The 16032-nt window shown below is 42.4% G+C and overlaps 1 protein-coding gene across 1 annotated transcript; it reads left to right on the forward strand.

Moving 5' to 3' along the window:
- Positions 1-583: 583 nt before the first annotated feature.
- LOC100735467 (arylacetamide deacetylase-like 4) lies at positions 584-10663 on the forward strand. Its single transcript, XM_003471409.2, has 4 exons — positions 584-767; positions 4466-4685; positions 6643-6706; positions 9685-10663. The coding sequence occupies exons 1-4, from the start codon at positions 600-602 to the stop codon at positions 10457-10459; spliced, it is 1227 nt and encodes a 408-aa protein (XP_003471457.1). The 5' UTR covers positions 584-599; the 3' UTR covers positions 10460-10663.
- Positions 10664-16032: the final 5369 nt, after the last annotated feature.

Here is a 16032-nt window from a genome sequence, read left to right on the forward strand (position 1 = left end):
GGGCTTTCTCTTCCTCTCCACCTTATGGAGCAGAGGACAGAGAACGTGGCTGAGGCCACGGAATGAGCAAGTGGACAAGGCAGCATTTAAGTGCAGGTGGACTGGGGTCTTTGTCAATCCTCTTACCTCCCATGCCCAGCACTGGAGCACAACACTGGGTTTTAAAAGGCAGCTAACTAAGGACTTGGGAATGAGATGTGCTTTCGCCACTGACCAGATTCTGTTGCAAGATGGGGGTCTTGTCTTCTGTTTTATAGTTAAAAGGTCAGGATATGGGTACTTCAGTCACCCATGGGAGACCTCGACTTCAGAGCTCCAGGAGGTAGAATGCCTACACGGGCCCTGTTGATCTTTGTTAAGATCAAATTACCCCTGAGTGACATCCTGAATTACCCCTGGTGGGCAGGATGGATTTTCCTGGCCCCTGTATGGCTTAGAGAGCAGGCTTCTCCAGCTCCTACTGCCCAGCTCCCATCGTCCAGGTCAGGCCACTGTGTCAGGCAAGGCACAAGAGTAGGTGGAGGCAGAGCCCATATAACCAGCCATGGTCCTCTTCACACAGATTCCCAGGCTGGTTCTCGGGAGTCCTTAGCCCAGACATGGGTGTCCCGTTGCTGGTGCTGCTCCTGGGTCTGTTGATCTTTCACCTCGGGCTCTGTGTTTGGGTCGTCTTGAAGCATTTCCTCATGGCAGAGCTGCCCTCTACCTTGCAACATACTGTGAAGATGAGATTTCTGCACTGTATGCTCCTATATGTGATCACTTTGGTGAGTTTACTGTCAGGCCCCATTGGAGATTGGGGCTGCTGGCTCTGTACATTTCCTCTCCCTCCCTCTAATTTTCCTTCTCTTTGCAGATTCCCCTGAGGCAGAGTTTGCCACACTCTTGTATCTGCTATTGTATTTCTCTTTCCTGTCTCCTTCCCTCCCCTTTTCCTTTCTTCTCTTCATTTACTCCCTCCTGTATTTTTCCTTTTCTCTTCCATGTTCCCTTTGCTATATCTCTCCTTTCTTTTCTTTTTTCTTTTTCTTTCTTTCTTTCATTCCATTTTTTAAAGCTTTTCCCTCCCTCACCTTCACTTTCTCCTTTTGCTTTCCTTCACTGCTTTCTATCTTTTCTTCTTTTGTCCTTCGGCCTATGCTTTATTCCCTCATCCTTGTTTTTGTACTTTCTTGCCCTCCTATTTTTTCCTTCTTTCCTGCCTTCTATGCTTCCTTCTCTCCTTTCTGTTTGCTTTAATTCCCTCCCTGTTGTCTTCCCTCTTCCATTTCTTCCTTCCCTCTCTCCTTCCCCATTCCCTATTGTCTTTACCTCCCTCTAATTTCCTTCCTTTCTCTCTTCGACATCAAACATTCATGCAGCATCAACCAGTAACTCTTTTCCAAGACCTTCACAGCTTCAGACCCATTCCCTTAACACCAAGGGCTTGATACTTGCTTTCAAGAAGCATTCTTCTCTCTCCCTGCATTTACTTGCTCCCAGGTGCTTGTCCCTTTTTCATGCTTTCCTCAAAACGTAAGTACCTTAACGACAGAGGCTCTCATATTCAGCTTTTTATCTCTGGAATCAAAGGCAGGGCCAGGCACCACACTGGTACTATCTCTTGATGAAATCATAAAGGACTTCAGGTAGCATTTCAGGATGGCTTTACCAACCAGGCCCTAAGTAGAGTTTTGGTGTGGGATGGTGGCAGAAGGCTGCACCTGTGACAACTCCAGGAGGTTTTTGTAGGAGGCATGCAACTTGAGTTAATCATAATGACTCTATTCTGGGGACCTAGAAGGAGCTCAGCAGATCACACTGATTACCCGTGAGGTCAATAGTGAAAGAGGTCAGAGCTAAGAAACATCAACCAGACCCAGAAAACCTGTGTCTTTGCATACTGCCTTTCACTGGCTATGTGATCAGGGACCATTTGGAAACTTCCTTGTTCTCAGGTTCATCTGTTAGTGAGGAGAATATTTGTTTCACCAGCTCAGCAAAAACGTTAGATGGCATGCGATAGGGATTGATGGGTCCAGGCTTGTTTGACTAAAAAACAAAACAAAACAAAACTTTTTCACCATAGTCATGGATCACTTCAAGTCTGAGCTCTACCCCAACCAATTTAGAAGTCTTGGACATCAGCATCTCTGAGCTAGGGTCTCTCATGTGCTCATCTCTGAGCCCCTCTGAGCAGCCTCTACCAGAGGTTGTCACTGGCTACTAAGTTTGTGGGCTGCTGTTGAAGAGAAATCCTAAAAAAATCCCAAAAAGGTTAGGAAGATCCCATTTTTCAGGTTCCCAATCTATCTAAGGTCCTTGTTTTAATTCTGTGGCCCCAGACCACCCTGTAACTTCTTGTGACAAAAATGGAACCAAAATATGAGGACAGCGGAAGAGAAGAGCCAAAATAACAAAGCACTTAGTCTAGGAACTGCGTTACCTTGTAGTTGTGCTTCACGCAATATCCTGATACTGGCTTGTTTATAATAGAATGAACATATTTATAAACACACTTGGCAAATACAAGGGGTGATTGAAAAATATGGGCAATGAGTAAATTTTAAAAATTAATACAGTAAATGACACACTGCCATTAACACCATTGCACCCAAAAAAGCACCCCTTGACTCTGGACTTGTTAATGTCATCATTCTTTCATCATCACTTTCTAACGCACTTTTGGAAGTTCTCTTCTGTGAAGGTCTTTACATGGTGTGATCAAAATACCATTGTATGGTATTGAATGCTGTTGTCCAGTGCTGTCCCACAGAAGGGCGGGCTCCCGAAACATTATTGAAGTGTTCTCTTCTGTCTTATTCACTGCATGGCACTATGTGACTTCTGGCTCTTCTCTAAAGTAAAAATGACTAGGACAGGTAAATATTTTTAATCCATTCAGGATACCAATGTAGACTCAACAGCCAAAGTGAAGATACTCATGAAAGAATACTTCAAGAACTGTTTCAGAAAGAGACAAGCAAGATTGGATAAATGGAAAGTGAGGATAAGTATTCTGAAGGGAATTAATGGCATTGTGCCTTTACCATGATAAAATTTAAAAACTTTTCACACAACATTGTAGTTTTAATTACTCCTCATATGCAATCCTTTGTCTTTACTACACTCCTTTTCAGCTCAGAACCCGGGTTCCCAAATGATCACAACACTCTTTTCTGGACACAAACACAGCTTCATGATCCTCCACATCAGAGCTCTGGGTGTGCAGGGGTGAGTGCTGAAACAGGTCACCAAGCAGCTGTGCTGTTTCTGGCTGGGTAGAGTCCAGCAGAAAACCTAAAAGAGCAAAGATATCAGTTGAATACCTTGGGCAATTGACTTTCTTCAATTTATTTTATTTTTATCACTATAACACAAATTCAGCTGCCACTTGGGCAAACTCACACCCATGTAAGGCTCTAACAATACTATGGAGTAGACAATTACTAAACAGAGGAACTCTTTGTCTCAAGTCCTGAGAATGGGAAGATCAAAGAATGTGGCATCAGCAATGAGTATTGCCTGGCACCTTGCTTCATCCCTTGACAGAAAGGAAAGTGTACAAATGGGCAGAGCTCATTCTTTTGCCAGAAGCCCAATCCAGAGATAACTCAGTTATTCCCTCCTGGAACTGAATCCATTCAGGGAGGAAATGTAATCCCAAATATTGAGTTTAGTTATCTAAGTATTGTAATCTTCTTTTTAGTTTTTCTCACAATCCAAAATGTTATATTTGTAATCTCATTGAGACATTACTGGAATCTCAGCAAGTTGATTTTAATCTACCACCACCAATGTAACCCACGGCGAGAATAAAGACATCAAGACATATTTCAAGTTAAGGGCAGCCAAGGAGTTTTAAGTCTAATCCTTGTGGTATATAAACTCTTGTCCCCTGAGGAGTCATAGCCTCTTGACCTTGAGACTCATACCCAGTTGACATTTTTAGAGCTATTGGCTCTAGCATCTCAGCTGTGCTCATATCTTGTGTATATCTTTTATGGAGAACACTATGTGAGGAAACAGGACTGTCTGTTGGCTTTAGAGATTATATATTAACATCTCAGCTTGCCTTATTCATAATATTTGGAGCCAATTAAAAATACCCTAGTCAGCTTTTTACATGTCAATATAAAAATGAGTTTCCAAATAGTCAAAGTCACAGTAATTTTTTTACATTCAAACGAAGTCACTAAAGTTATCTCCCACAGGGCGGAACTGCCTAATCACCATAGAGAAGTGCCATCTCTTAATACTGCTACAATAGAAATGAAATTTCAACATGACCCTTGGAGGGAGCAGATGTAAGAGCTCAGTTCCCTACATGAACACAACCTACAGCCCACAGAAACACAATGAGCAGATGATACGTGCAGGCAGTAGAAGAAAAAAGTGACAAGTGTTAGCAGTTGTGATTTGGGTAAGACTTGCCTTCCAGACTCTAACCTTCCCTCGCTTACGTTCTTCCTCTTGTTTCCAACAGGGCAACATACTAGACAAGATGAAAATTTGCTCCATGCCCAAGTTTTCCCGCTTTATACATGACAGATTGAGCATAAAAAAGAAGGACCCTAAAATGGTGGTGACAGACCTGCACTTTGGAACAATCCCCGTGAGGCTGTTCCAGCCCAAGGCAACATCCTGCAGCCCCCGTCGAGGCATAATCTTCTACCATGGAGGAGGTTCAGTGGTTGGCAGCCTTGGTAAGGAGCTTCTGCATGGCATGGGAGAGGAATAACCCTAAGTAGCTTCTGTCACAGAACAGGCAGAACTTTAGCCAAGATCCCAGGAGAAGTTCATGGGGTGAGTCAAATGAATCACGGGTGAGAGCTTCTTTAGGGGAGCACAGAGAGAAGGCTAGGGGCTTATATGATAGTCTGAGGCCTCTGACAGCACAATGGATGTTCACTTCTCCTTCTCTCCTCACTCACAGTTGGGGACACAGACCTGTCCCATTTGTGCCACAGTGACCTGAAACTCACACATTGTTCTCAGCTCTTCAGGTCCATATCCACCTTCTCTTGCCCACCTTCTTCTCTTCTAGGGGAACTCCTTGTATCTGTTCTTTTGTGCTTGCAGCTCATTTAACCTCGAAAGCTATCTCCAATATTGAATATGTAGGAAGCTTGTCTGTCTCCAATATTGAATGTGTAGGAAGCATGATTGAGGTTCTGAGTTACATCCCTAGAAGGGAAAAAAACAAAAAGTCCCCAACAGTAGTTATGCCATCTCCTGAACATTCAACTGTCTTGAAATTTCTTCTTCCAGATCAATTAGTCCACCATCCTTAATTTCAATCTCAGACAAAATCTCTGGATATGAGCAAAATGCAGACAAACTTTCTTCCAAGCCATAACACACATCATCTGGAGTCCAACAACCAATGCAGTCCTTTTTCCCAACAGAAACCTCCCAAGCCTGGTCATATCATCAAGATTTCTATCAACTTTCTGGTCTTCTGAGTTCTGATGGGAATCTCTGATTCAAAACAGCCTAAGACATTCTCCTTCTCCTGAAGAATAACTCCTTCAGAAGAACTTTCAAAACTCTGAACCTTTGCAAATGCTTCCCACAAGGCATTCTCAAAGCTCTTGAACCACATGGTCAGGTACAGTCACAGCAACAACTCCACTTCTCTGGTACCAAATTCTGTGTCTGTTACTTTTCCCACATTGCTGAAACAAAACACTGGACACTCAAAACTAAAGGAAGAAAGGTTAATTTAGCTTACAGTTTGTGGAGTTTTCAGTCCATACCTGGCTGACTCCAAGGCAGATGGCAACATTTATGGTGGTGAAAGACAGCAAAAGAGCAAAAGGGAGGAGAGGGAGAGCAAGTTTCTGTCCCTCCCTTTTATTGTATGCAGGTCTAGCACTCACATCCATAATCCCAGCATTGCACCAAGAATTAATCACAAATTCTAGAATCCCTCCCTCATGAATGCATGAGGCTTTGGGGGGACAGCTAGACACAAACAATAATACCTGGTATGACTTAGAAGATCCTGATGCCTTGGACCTTACCCAGATCCATTGTTCCTAGTGGTGGGAGAGGACATGGGCAGACTCCTGGTATCTTTTTGTGCTGACAGCAGGAACTTGGCAGAATTGAGTAGGAGAAATACTTGGTAGGTCTTGGGCTCACTACTGGCTCTGCAACACAGCTCACTAATATTAGTGTATCTGCCTTCTCAAGCTTCAATTGCAATATCCTATTAATATATGTGTCCAATACAGTCATCACTTATATCCTAACCAATGCAAATATATCAATTTATAATATAATATAATATAATATAATATAATATAATATAAATATATATATAACATAAATATATCAAGTTATTAATATTTCCATGCAGGCATACCCAATTTGATTTACTTTGCCTTTGTCCATTTCAGATCCCTAAAACTTCCTGGTCCTCAATTTCCCCCAGTGTATTATTAGTGAATAAAAAACATGGTTTTCATGCTCCCTCCTCAAGTAATGGAATTGGAGCAGATGTCTGACTTTTCTCTGACAGAGCCATTCACAGTCGCTTCAGAGGTTAGAGTAGAAATATAGATAGGACAATACCCTGTGCCCACAGCTGTTCTCCCTGGAACTGTGTGGGGAGATACCCTCCTTGTGAGTGATCATGGATCTGGTCTTGGCTTACAGATTCGTACCACAACTTCTGTCTTTTACTCGCTCGGGAAACGGATTCTGTGCTGTTGGCTGTGGGGTGAGTTTCTGAGATAGTTCTCAGCTTTTACATTGTTAGAAGAAGGTGTGAGGGGGAATGCTGAATGACTGTAGAGTGGTGAGGAGTCCCTGACCAAGAGGCACTCATGGACATGAGGCCAGGACACTGGCACAGCTCCATTCAAAGAAGCAACATCCCAGAAAGATGTTCACATCACGAGAGTGGCAGAGCAGGGATGTGAGAGTGAGTAGTTCATAATGTGATCCCCAATCTGCTTTGGAATATTTCACAGCCAATTACTAAAAATATGGAAAGGTGCCCCACGATGTGGCTGAATCTTAACACTACAATATATTAAGTGAAATGACTTTAAAAATTACATAAACCTGGTAATTGTTTTACAGTTTAAAGTAAACCAAAGTAACACCTTTCATAAGTATACATATTTCAAACAAAACCATACCACTTAGGGAAGGAAAAAGATGATGTATCCAGCCTTCGAGATAACCCTCCTCTATTGCTGGGGCAACATCTGGTTGGAAAAGACAGTGGGATGATCAGAGTGACCATGACTTAAGGTCACGTTCAAGGTCTTGATGGTGGTTGACATGGTGGTTCTGTAGATTCTCATTGTGTCATTAAGTAACTACCTACCTATCCTACTACCTACAAACTGCCAGCTACACAGAGACCAACTAGTACAACTTTGATCCTTTGGAAACAAGATTGCCTTTGAATTTATGGAAAGAGAGTGGGAAAAGCTCACCAGGATTCTAGTTCTCATTCCTAGAGATCTCTGCATGTAAGGAAGAGAAATTTTAGAGGAGACAGGTGAGAGAATCAAAAACCAGCTGTGTTAGAGTGTGAATGTTTGATGGTTCCCTCTAATCTTGGTTACTCTCATTCTGCATAGAGAGTGCATCTTTGTGACTCCAGCAGGCTATTTATTTATTTATATGGTACCAGCAGTCAAACTCAGGAACTTGCACTTGCCAGGTGCTTGTGCTGTTGAGCTATATCCACAGCCATCCAGTAGGTCATTTATCAGTACTGTTTCTCTCTGCAGACACTAAAGAGGGCAACATTTTTTTCAATATTTCATAACTCGTAACTGCTACCATTGTGTCTGAACTGCTGCCATTAGAGTCTATGTCTCCAAAGACTGCAGGAATAATTATGGCCCCTTGCACAGCAAGTGCAGAAAGGTGCAAGTGTGTGCCTACTTTGACATACTAAGGAAAGTGCTTAGTGTATCTTTATGCATATATCTGTAGAGACTAGGTCTATGGGCCAGAACAGTTCCGGCATGATGATGTAACAGAATGATTGCTATAATGATCAGACAGAAGGGGAACTTGGGGCTGGAAGGGGCATGCAGTGGGTGATGTCTGGGAAGACATGCCTTAAGGACCTGAAAAGGGGGAAATTTTCTCTCCTCTTCTTTCCTTTCTCTGGCTGAAAGCTACTTTATTTAGATTTTGGCTTGAGTTTTCCTATTCCTCTACTGACAGTTAATGTAATACCTGAAGATTTCATTTGACCAGGAGAGGGTAGAGATCAAAACTAGCACAAACATTTCAAGCATACACACTTCTGCACAGGCAAAGTTTAAGCAAGAGGGTCTTTGGCTGGAGAAAGTTGAGCAATTTTTCAGACAGAGGGACCAAAGGAGTCTTCTAGGAACCTTAGGTAGGAGGATAACAAGTTGAAGTTTCACATGGATAAATTAGTGACATAGTGAGACACTCTCCCAAAAATAAAAACTGCTGAGGATTTAATTCAGTGTGAAAGGTTGGGTTTCAGTCTAGTTTTAGTTCAGTGGTACAGCACTTGACTAGCATGCACAAGGCCCTGGGTTTGATCCCCAGCACTAGCAAAATAGAATAATGCTGGTTTCATTCAGTACTGAAAAAAATCTTTGTGTGACACACTTGGACTACTGGATAGTCACAGTGATCATGTTCTAGAGGCTGAGGAATTTCTGTGTGTTTGTGCTATCATTGTTCAGTGCAAATCATACCAGCCTTCTACTTGATAAGTAGAAAGAGGCCTAATTTTACTCAGAAACCACTGGGTTTCTTTTACAGCTGGCATCATCAGGCATAAGATTCCAGTCTTTCTGGAGGTGACCTTCTGAAAAAATGCAAGGGCTGGATAGTAGAGACATATACCAGCACAAATGAGCAGTAGATGAGACTAATCCTATCTGGTCATCTTGGACAAAACATTTATTAAGCTATCGATATGTTTATATACAAAACTGAGTAGAATCTGACTCAAAGATGGGTTAAAGTAGCAAAGGGAACAGATACAATATGAAGATACAGATTCCTTGCTGGTTATTCCATTTCAGTCATACATAAGAAGTCTGTAGCCTACAGTGAAGGGTCAGAATTCTCAGCAAAGCAGCTTTTAGGCCTCTGGATAGTAACTAGGTTGTCTGTCACTGTACTCCAGATGGTAGAGATGCTGTCTAAAGTAAGCCTAGGGGAAAACTAGTAAGGTATTGTCCGGGTGTGTCAACTCCAAAACAAGTGATTTTGAATTGACTGACAGGAAGTGAAGCTACATTTGTTCTTGGTGACAACCTCGTATTGTATTTAGACATTATGCCTCTGTGACTTTGATGGGCCTGATAAAACATGTCATCCTACAAAGGCTACTTTTTTTGTCATTCCAGTCTTTGGTGATAATACTGTCACTACCTGACTCAGGACCACCAGTAGGTTCACTTACCAGTTTTCTGTCCTCACCGCTTGTTCCCCATCCAAAACCAATAGCTTTCAATTTGGTGGGAAACAAAGCATGAGCTAGGAAGTTAGAATCGTGGACAGCTAGGTTTAGGGAAGGTCTTCAGATTAACATAGACAAACAATGGGGATACCTCCAGTTACTTCTGAGAGTCTTTCAAAAATGTAACTGAGGAAGGTCTCCAAAGCACTGTAGAGGACGCTAAAGGTCAGTTGACCTGCAGGACATCTGTGAACAGTGTTCTTTGTTTCCTCCTTACCCCTTAGGTACCGGAAGCTTCCTTACTACCATTACCCTGCCATTACCACTGACTGCCTGAATGCTGCCATCCACTTCCTGAAGTGGCTGAAAAGCTATGGTGTGGACCCTTCCCGGGTTGTGATCTGTGGAGAAAGCATTGGAGGAGGGGCTGCTGCCCATGTCACCCAGGCCTTGGTGGGCCATAAAGATCTCCCCCAAATCTGGGCTCAGGTCCTGATTTATCCACTTATCCAGGCTATCAATTTCCAGTTACCATCTGCTCAGCAGAACCAAAATATTCCATTCCTCACCTGGGACTTCTTGATAATGTGCATTTGTAGATATATGGCCATTGACCTCTCCTGGAAAGATGCCATACTGAAAGGTGCTTTTATACCCCCAGAGACCTGGAAGAAGTACAGGAAATGGCTCAGCTCTGACAACATCCCCAAGAGTTTCAAGAAGAAATACCAGGAACCTGAGTATCCTGGGCCTTTTAATGAGGCTGCCTATCTGGAAGCTAAACATCTGTTAGATGTACACCATGCACCACTTCTTGCAGATGATGAGACCATTGCTCAGCTTCCTGAAACATTTCTAGTGAGCTGTGGTCATGACATACTCCGTGATGATGCCTTGCTCTATAAGAAACGCTTGGAAGACCAGGGGGTTACTGTGAGCTGGTATAATGTGGAGGATGGCTTCCATGGATGCATGGTTTTATATGATAAGAAGTTTTTCTCTTTTTCATGTTCCTGTAAAATTTTCAATGCTGTAGTCAGTTACATAAAGGGCATATGACAGTACACTGGGACCACGAATAGTGTGAGACCCAAATACTTCTGCCACACTGGGGTGGGGGTTCTGCTGCGTTCTATTTTATCTCAGAAGAAAATTCTAATCCATCATGGCCCAGTTAGTGAGGATAAGATGGAGTGATAAACTTTCTGGATTTCATTTCCCAGAAAATAAAAACTTTGTCTACCAATACTATCATTGTTCAGTCTTGCATTTATCAGCATTCTGTAACATTGAGAAATAAATATCAAAGGAAGAAAATTAAGCACCTTTAAATTTGTCTTAGAGTTTTAACCCATAATATCTCAGCAGAATGAGTGCTAACAACTTGTCCCATTGTCCATGGTGAACCCATAATCATGATGACAAAACATTGCTGGGGCTATGTCGCTTCTGGAGGAAGGGTCACTACATTGCTTCTGGATCCATGTCACTAGTAAAATCTCAGGTCTAAGTGGCACCAGCTGGCCTGAAAATATTCTTACAACTCATCTTTCCCTTCATCAAAAGATCTATAGAGTGAACTTCTGAAGGATTTAGAGGAGTTTTTAGAAAAAAGTGAGGCACATGATACAGAGGCAAGAGGAGACATATCAAAAAATATGGTGAACTATGAAGAGCCAAGAACTCTAGACTCAGGTCTTTAATGGGAATTCTTAAAAATGGTGCCTCATCTCTAAGAGGATTTTCTCAGAGCCAAGTGTGGTTGGAAAACTCTAGATGCTATCTAGGTTATCTAAAGCACATTCTCTAAGGGAGCTAGACCATCCTCACTTCTGCAAAGCACACTGCCTTGCTTGATCAATGCCACTCTCTCTGGTCCCATGGAAAGAAAAGGGGACCTCTGGTTTGCTTATTGGAAAGGTCCACCTTTGCAGAATAGGCCCAGGTTTACTTGATACACCCTTCAAAGTTCCATGTCCACTGCTGTCCAGTTCCACTTAAATGATGGAGCTGCTGCTTTCCATGCAGTCTCTCTAGGTATCAACACCTTCACCAGTGACTGGTGGATCAGGGTTTCCTGCAGGTGACAAGGGTCCTGCAATGAAGGCTAGTGTCCACATAGGCAATCATTGGTTTCAACTTCTAGAGTATGAGAAGACATTGTATTTTTTGAGGTTATGTCAGCAGCTTTGATGGAAGGAGTATCTAGTTTCTGTTCCCCTGTAATAACAGCAATACACATGTGGTAACTTATCATAATATGCCTTCATTACCACATACTTTCTGCACATCAGCAGTTTAGGTTTGGCTTAGATTGGCTTTTACCTTATGATCCCACTGGGCCATAATGAAAGTGTTGGGCATTGTTCTCACTTGAAGCTCATCTGGGAAAATATATGCACCCAAGACTGCCTATTCTCCCTTAGGTTGGAGACTCAGTTCATCAGTGACCAGACAAAGTCATCACCTTTGGCTTTCATGGGTCACGCAGAGTGCCTTATGCCCCCCAAATGGCACTTGCTTCCTTAAAGTAGCAATAGAGAGACAGATGGGCCTCAGTGGCCACCACCAGATTTACTGCAATGTAATAAGGAACAGGCAATCGCCCCATATGTACTGTCATCATTGTCACATTCTATCTGAAGCAAGTCACATAACTTTCTCACACATGAGGTTCACATTGGATGTGAACAACATGGGTGAAAGATCACAGGGCTACCTCTGAATGTGCCATATGCAGCAGGACATAAAACAAAGGTGACCAGAAGAACAGTGAAGCTGACTGATTGGCTTATGACACAGAGGCTGGTACACACCTATGGAAGGGCCCATCTTTTGGAGCTGGTGACAGCTGGTTGCCCCAGGAAGGCTCCTGCTGCCTTTCTCAGCTCTACCTATCTTCTTCTTTCATACCACTCCTCTCTGTTCTCTCAGGGTATCCTCCTTGGATCCTCTTTCCAGACTGTTTAAGACAGCTGTTTTCTGCCTTGGGCCATCAGGATGGAGGGGTCAGTTGTCTGCTTTTGCTCTTAAAATTCCATCAGACTTAAGAACACCAGAATGTTCTTAAGATCCATTAACCTCCATAGACCTGGCTGACTCTCAACCAGGAACATACAAGCAATCATGGACAGATACCAATGACCCAGACAGCCTAATGTCACAATGGAACAGTTGATCAGCAAAAATGTAAACATCGCAGGATTATTTTGAGAGATGGGTGAAAATAGAAGGTGATTTTGGACTCATGTCATCATTTTACCAGGGCGGAAGCAGCTATTTCAAGAAAATGACTTCAAGAAGTTGCACAATTTCCACAGAGCAAGGAATAGAAGAGACATAAATGAGGTGGTGGCAAGAGAGTCAGAAGATTCCACTGAAGTCACTTGAGTCTTTTAGAAGCACAGAAGAGAATCTAGATTTAAGTTAAGCCTGTGGCAAACTAGTGTTTCTAATAAGAGAAACAACAGAATTCATTTGTTTTAGAAAAACTTATCCCAGAGGGAAGCTGAAAACATTGCAAAGGACCAAAGCATGGAAGAAGTGCTGTAGCAGAATCCAGCACGCTTTCCCTCTTCTTTAGAGACTGAACACATAACCAAAAATAAATTACAAATGAAGAAAAGGAAACTTACTAGTTTGAGTAAGGCTTAGAGAACAGAATGGCAGTAATGGCTGCAAGGGTGGAAAGAGGGAAGCAAGTTCTAATTTACTGACATAGAGAGAGTCTCAAAGTTTAATGGGATAAGGGGGATGGGGAGGTAGAAGATGGTCACTGTCACAGGGGGAGCATAGTGGAGAGCATGGAATGAACAGAACAGGGACACCAGATCTGGACAGTGTGGTTGCAATGCAGTGGTCTCCACTCACTGATCATGTGATCTTGGCAAAGTGCGAACTCCTCGTGCCTCAGTTCCCACATCTGTAAAGTGAGTGCAGTGACAGAGCCTACCTCGCAGGTTGTCATCAAGAGTAAATTTATAATATATAAAAATCACAAAATACTAAATCGGTGTCTTGGTACACAGCCAGAGCTATACAAAGGCAGAAATCATTATGCAGAGAATTAATTTATTTATTGAATGTTGGACTCTGAAGAATATTAAAATCACTGTGGAGAAACACCTACAGTAGTCAAGAACGAGGGAGAAAAATGTAGGACAGGCCATCCCTGCCACAGGGCTTAGGCTGACTGGGAGCTTGTGTTGCTGGGTTCCCGTGAACAGCAAAGAAGTTTTCTGGGGTGCATAGGGCAAAGCAGGTGTGCAGAAGATGTCTACTGGGGAGCCCCAGGCTTGAGGTAGAGTCGAAGAACTGTGCTCTTTATGAGTCACTATCTGGGCTCCAGGATCATGAATGTGGGGGAAATGGAACCATCTAAGAACCTCTGATCAAAATGTTCTCTGCACCCTGAAGAGAGTACCCCATTCACTCTAAATAATCTCTCATCTGAAACTTTAAGCACTTCGTTGCTTGGTCACTTCTTCCAAGTAGTCCAGCCTGTTCTGGGTGATGGAGATGTGGCGAGATCAGTTATCCTGCACAGGCACCTACAGCTGACCTTCTTTTCTATGACAAAGCTTTCTCATGGGGAGTGATGCTGTATAAAATGCCATGGTGGTGGGCATGGTTCTCTGTGAGTTCGTGGATGGTGATGGTGGCAGAAGAATCCTAGCAGGGAAAGTAAATCCATACCCAGAATACAGATCTATTGCACTGACAACAAACCTCTGCTTCCCCCCAGGGTGAGACACACCCTTTGTGATCTAACCCCCCTGCTCTCCGTGAGTGTGGCTTGTTCTCTTGGGAGCGTGCCTTCTTGTGAGCTAAGTGTTGATTACATCTGATATTGGGGATGGTTAGGTTGAGCTCTGTGGAGGCACACTGTGTGTTCTTTTCCTGGGAGTGCAGTAACACATTGCAAAAGGCACAGTGGCATAACAACACAAGTGTATTTTCTAATGGTTCTGACTGAGCTCAGAGCTCTAGCATGGCTTTCAGGGCTGTGTTCCTCCTGCAGGCCCTGGGGAGAGTATGTTTGTCCTGTTTTCAAGTTTTCAAGCACCTCCTTCCCATGTACAGAGAGCCCTTCTTACCTGTTTAAACCCAGCAGTATGAAGCAACAGAAAGTGAGCCCCCAGCAATGAGCTCTCAGCTAATGCTGAGCAAATTGTTAATGTTCTGTTTTCTTGCTCAAGTTCTTACACTATAGTGTCTTTTTGTCACCTGTCTCATGCCATAGCTTTTTCTTCTTTGGAATTTTTGATTTCATAATTTTGGGGGATTATAATGACCCTTCATCTAAGCATAGTACTGGAATACTGTTTAGTGTTCCTAAATATTAAAAGGTTATGATGTATTTTACGGAGGAAATCTTCACATAGGTGTGTATTTTAGAGTCCTTGAATATGTACTGAACATTAATGAATCAGCAATATATGTTAAATAGGAGTCTTAAAATAGAAACACAACATTTGATTGTAGTTATTGGTCAAGCATTGGATAAGCATGTAGCTAGCTGGAAGCAGAAAGCAACATAACTCTTTAAGTTACGTTATTTTCTCTAAGTTGATGGCACACTATTTGCTACTTCAGTGTTTCCTTGACTTTATAGAACAAAATTATATCTTAAATAACTCAAACTGATGAAATATGTTATATTGGAAGTAAAAAACAATGTCTGCCAAACATTGTGGTGAGCAGTGTGTGGTCCACCGACCTGTCTTGCCCTTCAGAAGAGATGGTTAAATATTTTCTGTTGGGAGAAAGAATCCTCAGAAACTTTTCTGAGGTCTTGGGCGTCTCAATTTTTTTAGTGAAATGTATCTCCTGCTCTTTTATTTTGCATCTATCTGGTGAGACATCTCTCCCAGTTTTCCCTATATTGATTGTTGGCTGCCAATTCACTCTTCAGTGCCCACTGTAAGAAAGTAGAAATGGTTCTTTTTAAGTAGTTCTCTTTTGTTGACTGGTATAATTTTAACCCTTGACTATAAAGTCAAGGAAACACTGAAAAACACTGAAGTAGCAAATAGTGTGCCAGCAACTTAGAGAAAATAACGTAACTTAAAGAGTTATGTTGCTTTCTGCTTCCAGCTAGCTACATGCTTATCCAATGCTTGACCAATAACTACAATCAAATGTTGTGTTTCTATTTTATCTGCAGAGGATCTGGAAATACATGAGAAGATGATGAAGTCTTTCGGGTTCTTTATTCTCTCCTCCAGTTCCTGTTGCTTGTCACTTCTCCAGTATTAGTTCCTGAGGCAAATGATTTCCTCCATGCCTGCCTCACCAGCACATCTTTGAATGGTTCATCTCTCCATGATGACTTCCTTGGCATCTTCTTGTGCAACTCACAGCACCCTCTCATTGAGGACCTTGCTTGCTCCCTAGAGAGCAGATTCCCAGAAAATTCTGATCAACATGTTATAAGCTCAAAAATGTACTGGACTTATTACTCAATGTGCCTTTATAACTTGTTCTCTTTCTGTAAAGCTTTTGTAATCGTCAGTTAAGTTGCAACCTTGTAACATACCCACCATGTAACCCCCTCCCTGTCTCCCTGGTTCCTGTAACTGCTCATTTTGCCTCCTTGTTTCCTGTAAAACTAAACCAAATTACCTTTCATG

The sequence above is a fragment of the Cavia porcellus genome, unplaced genomic scaffold (genome assembly GCF_034190915.1).
Source record: "Cavia porcellus strain 051 isolate PalLab524CR breed Dunkin Hartley unplaced genomic scaffold, mCavPor4.1 scaffold_25, whole genome shotgun sequence".
In the NCBI taxonomy this organism is placed as follows: Eukaryota; Metazoa; Chordata; class Mammalia; order Rodentia; family Caviidae; genus Cavia; species Cavia porcellus.

Bases quoted from the DNA above. Each gene is read 5' to 3' on its own strand.
- LOC100735467 (XM_003471409.2), top strand. From the start codon at position 600: ATGGGTGTCCCGTTGCTGGTGCTGCTCCTGGGTCTGTTGATCTTTCAC. The intron at 768-4,465 runs GTGAGTTTACTG...TGTTTCCAACAG, and splicing joins TCCTATATGTGATCACTTTG to GGCAACATACTAGACAAGAT. The intron at 6,707-9,684 runs GTGAGTTTCTGA...CTTACCCCTTAG, and splicing joins TCTGTGCTGTTGGCTGTGGG to GTACCGGAAGCTTCCTTACT.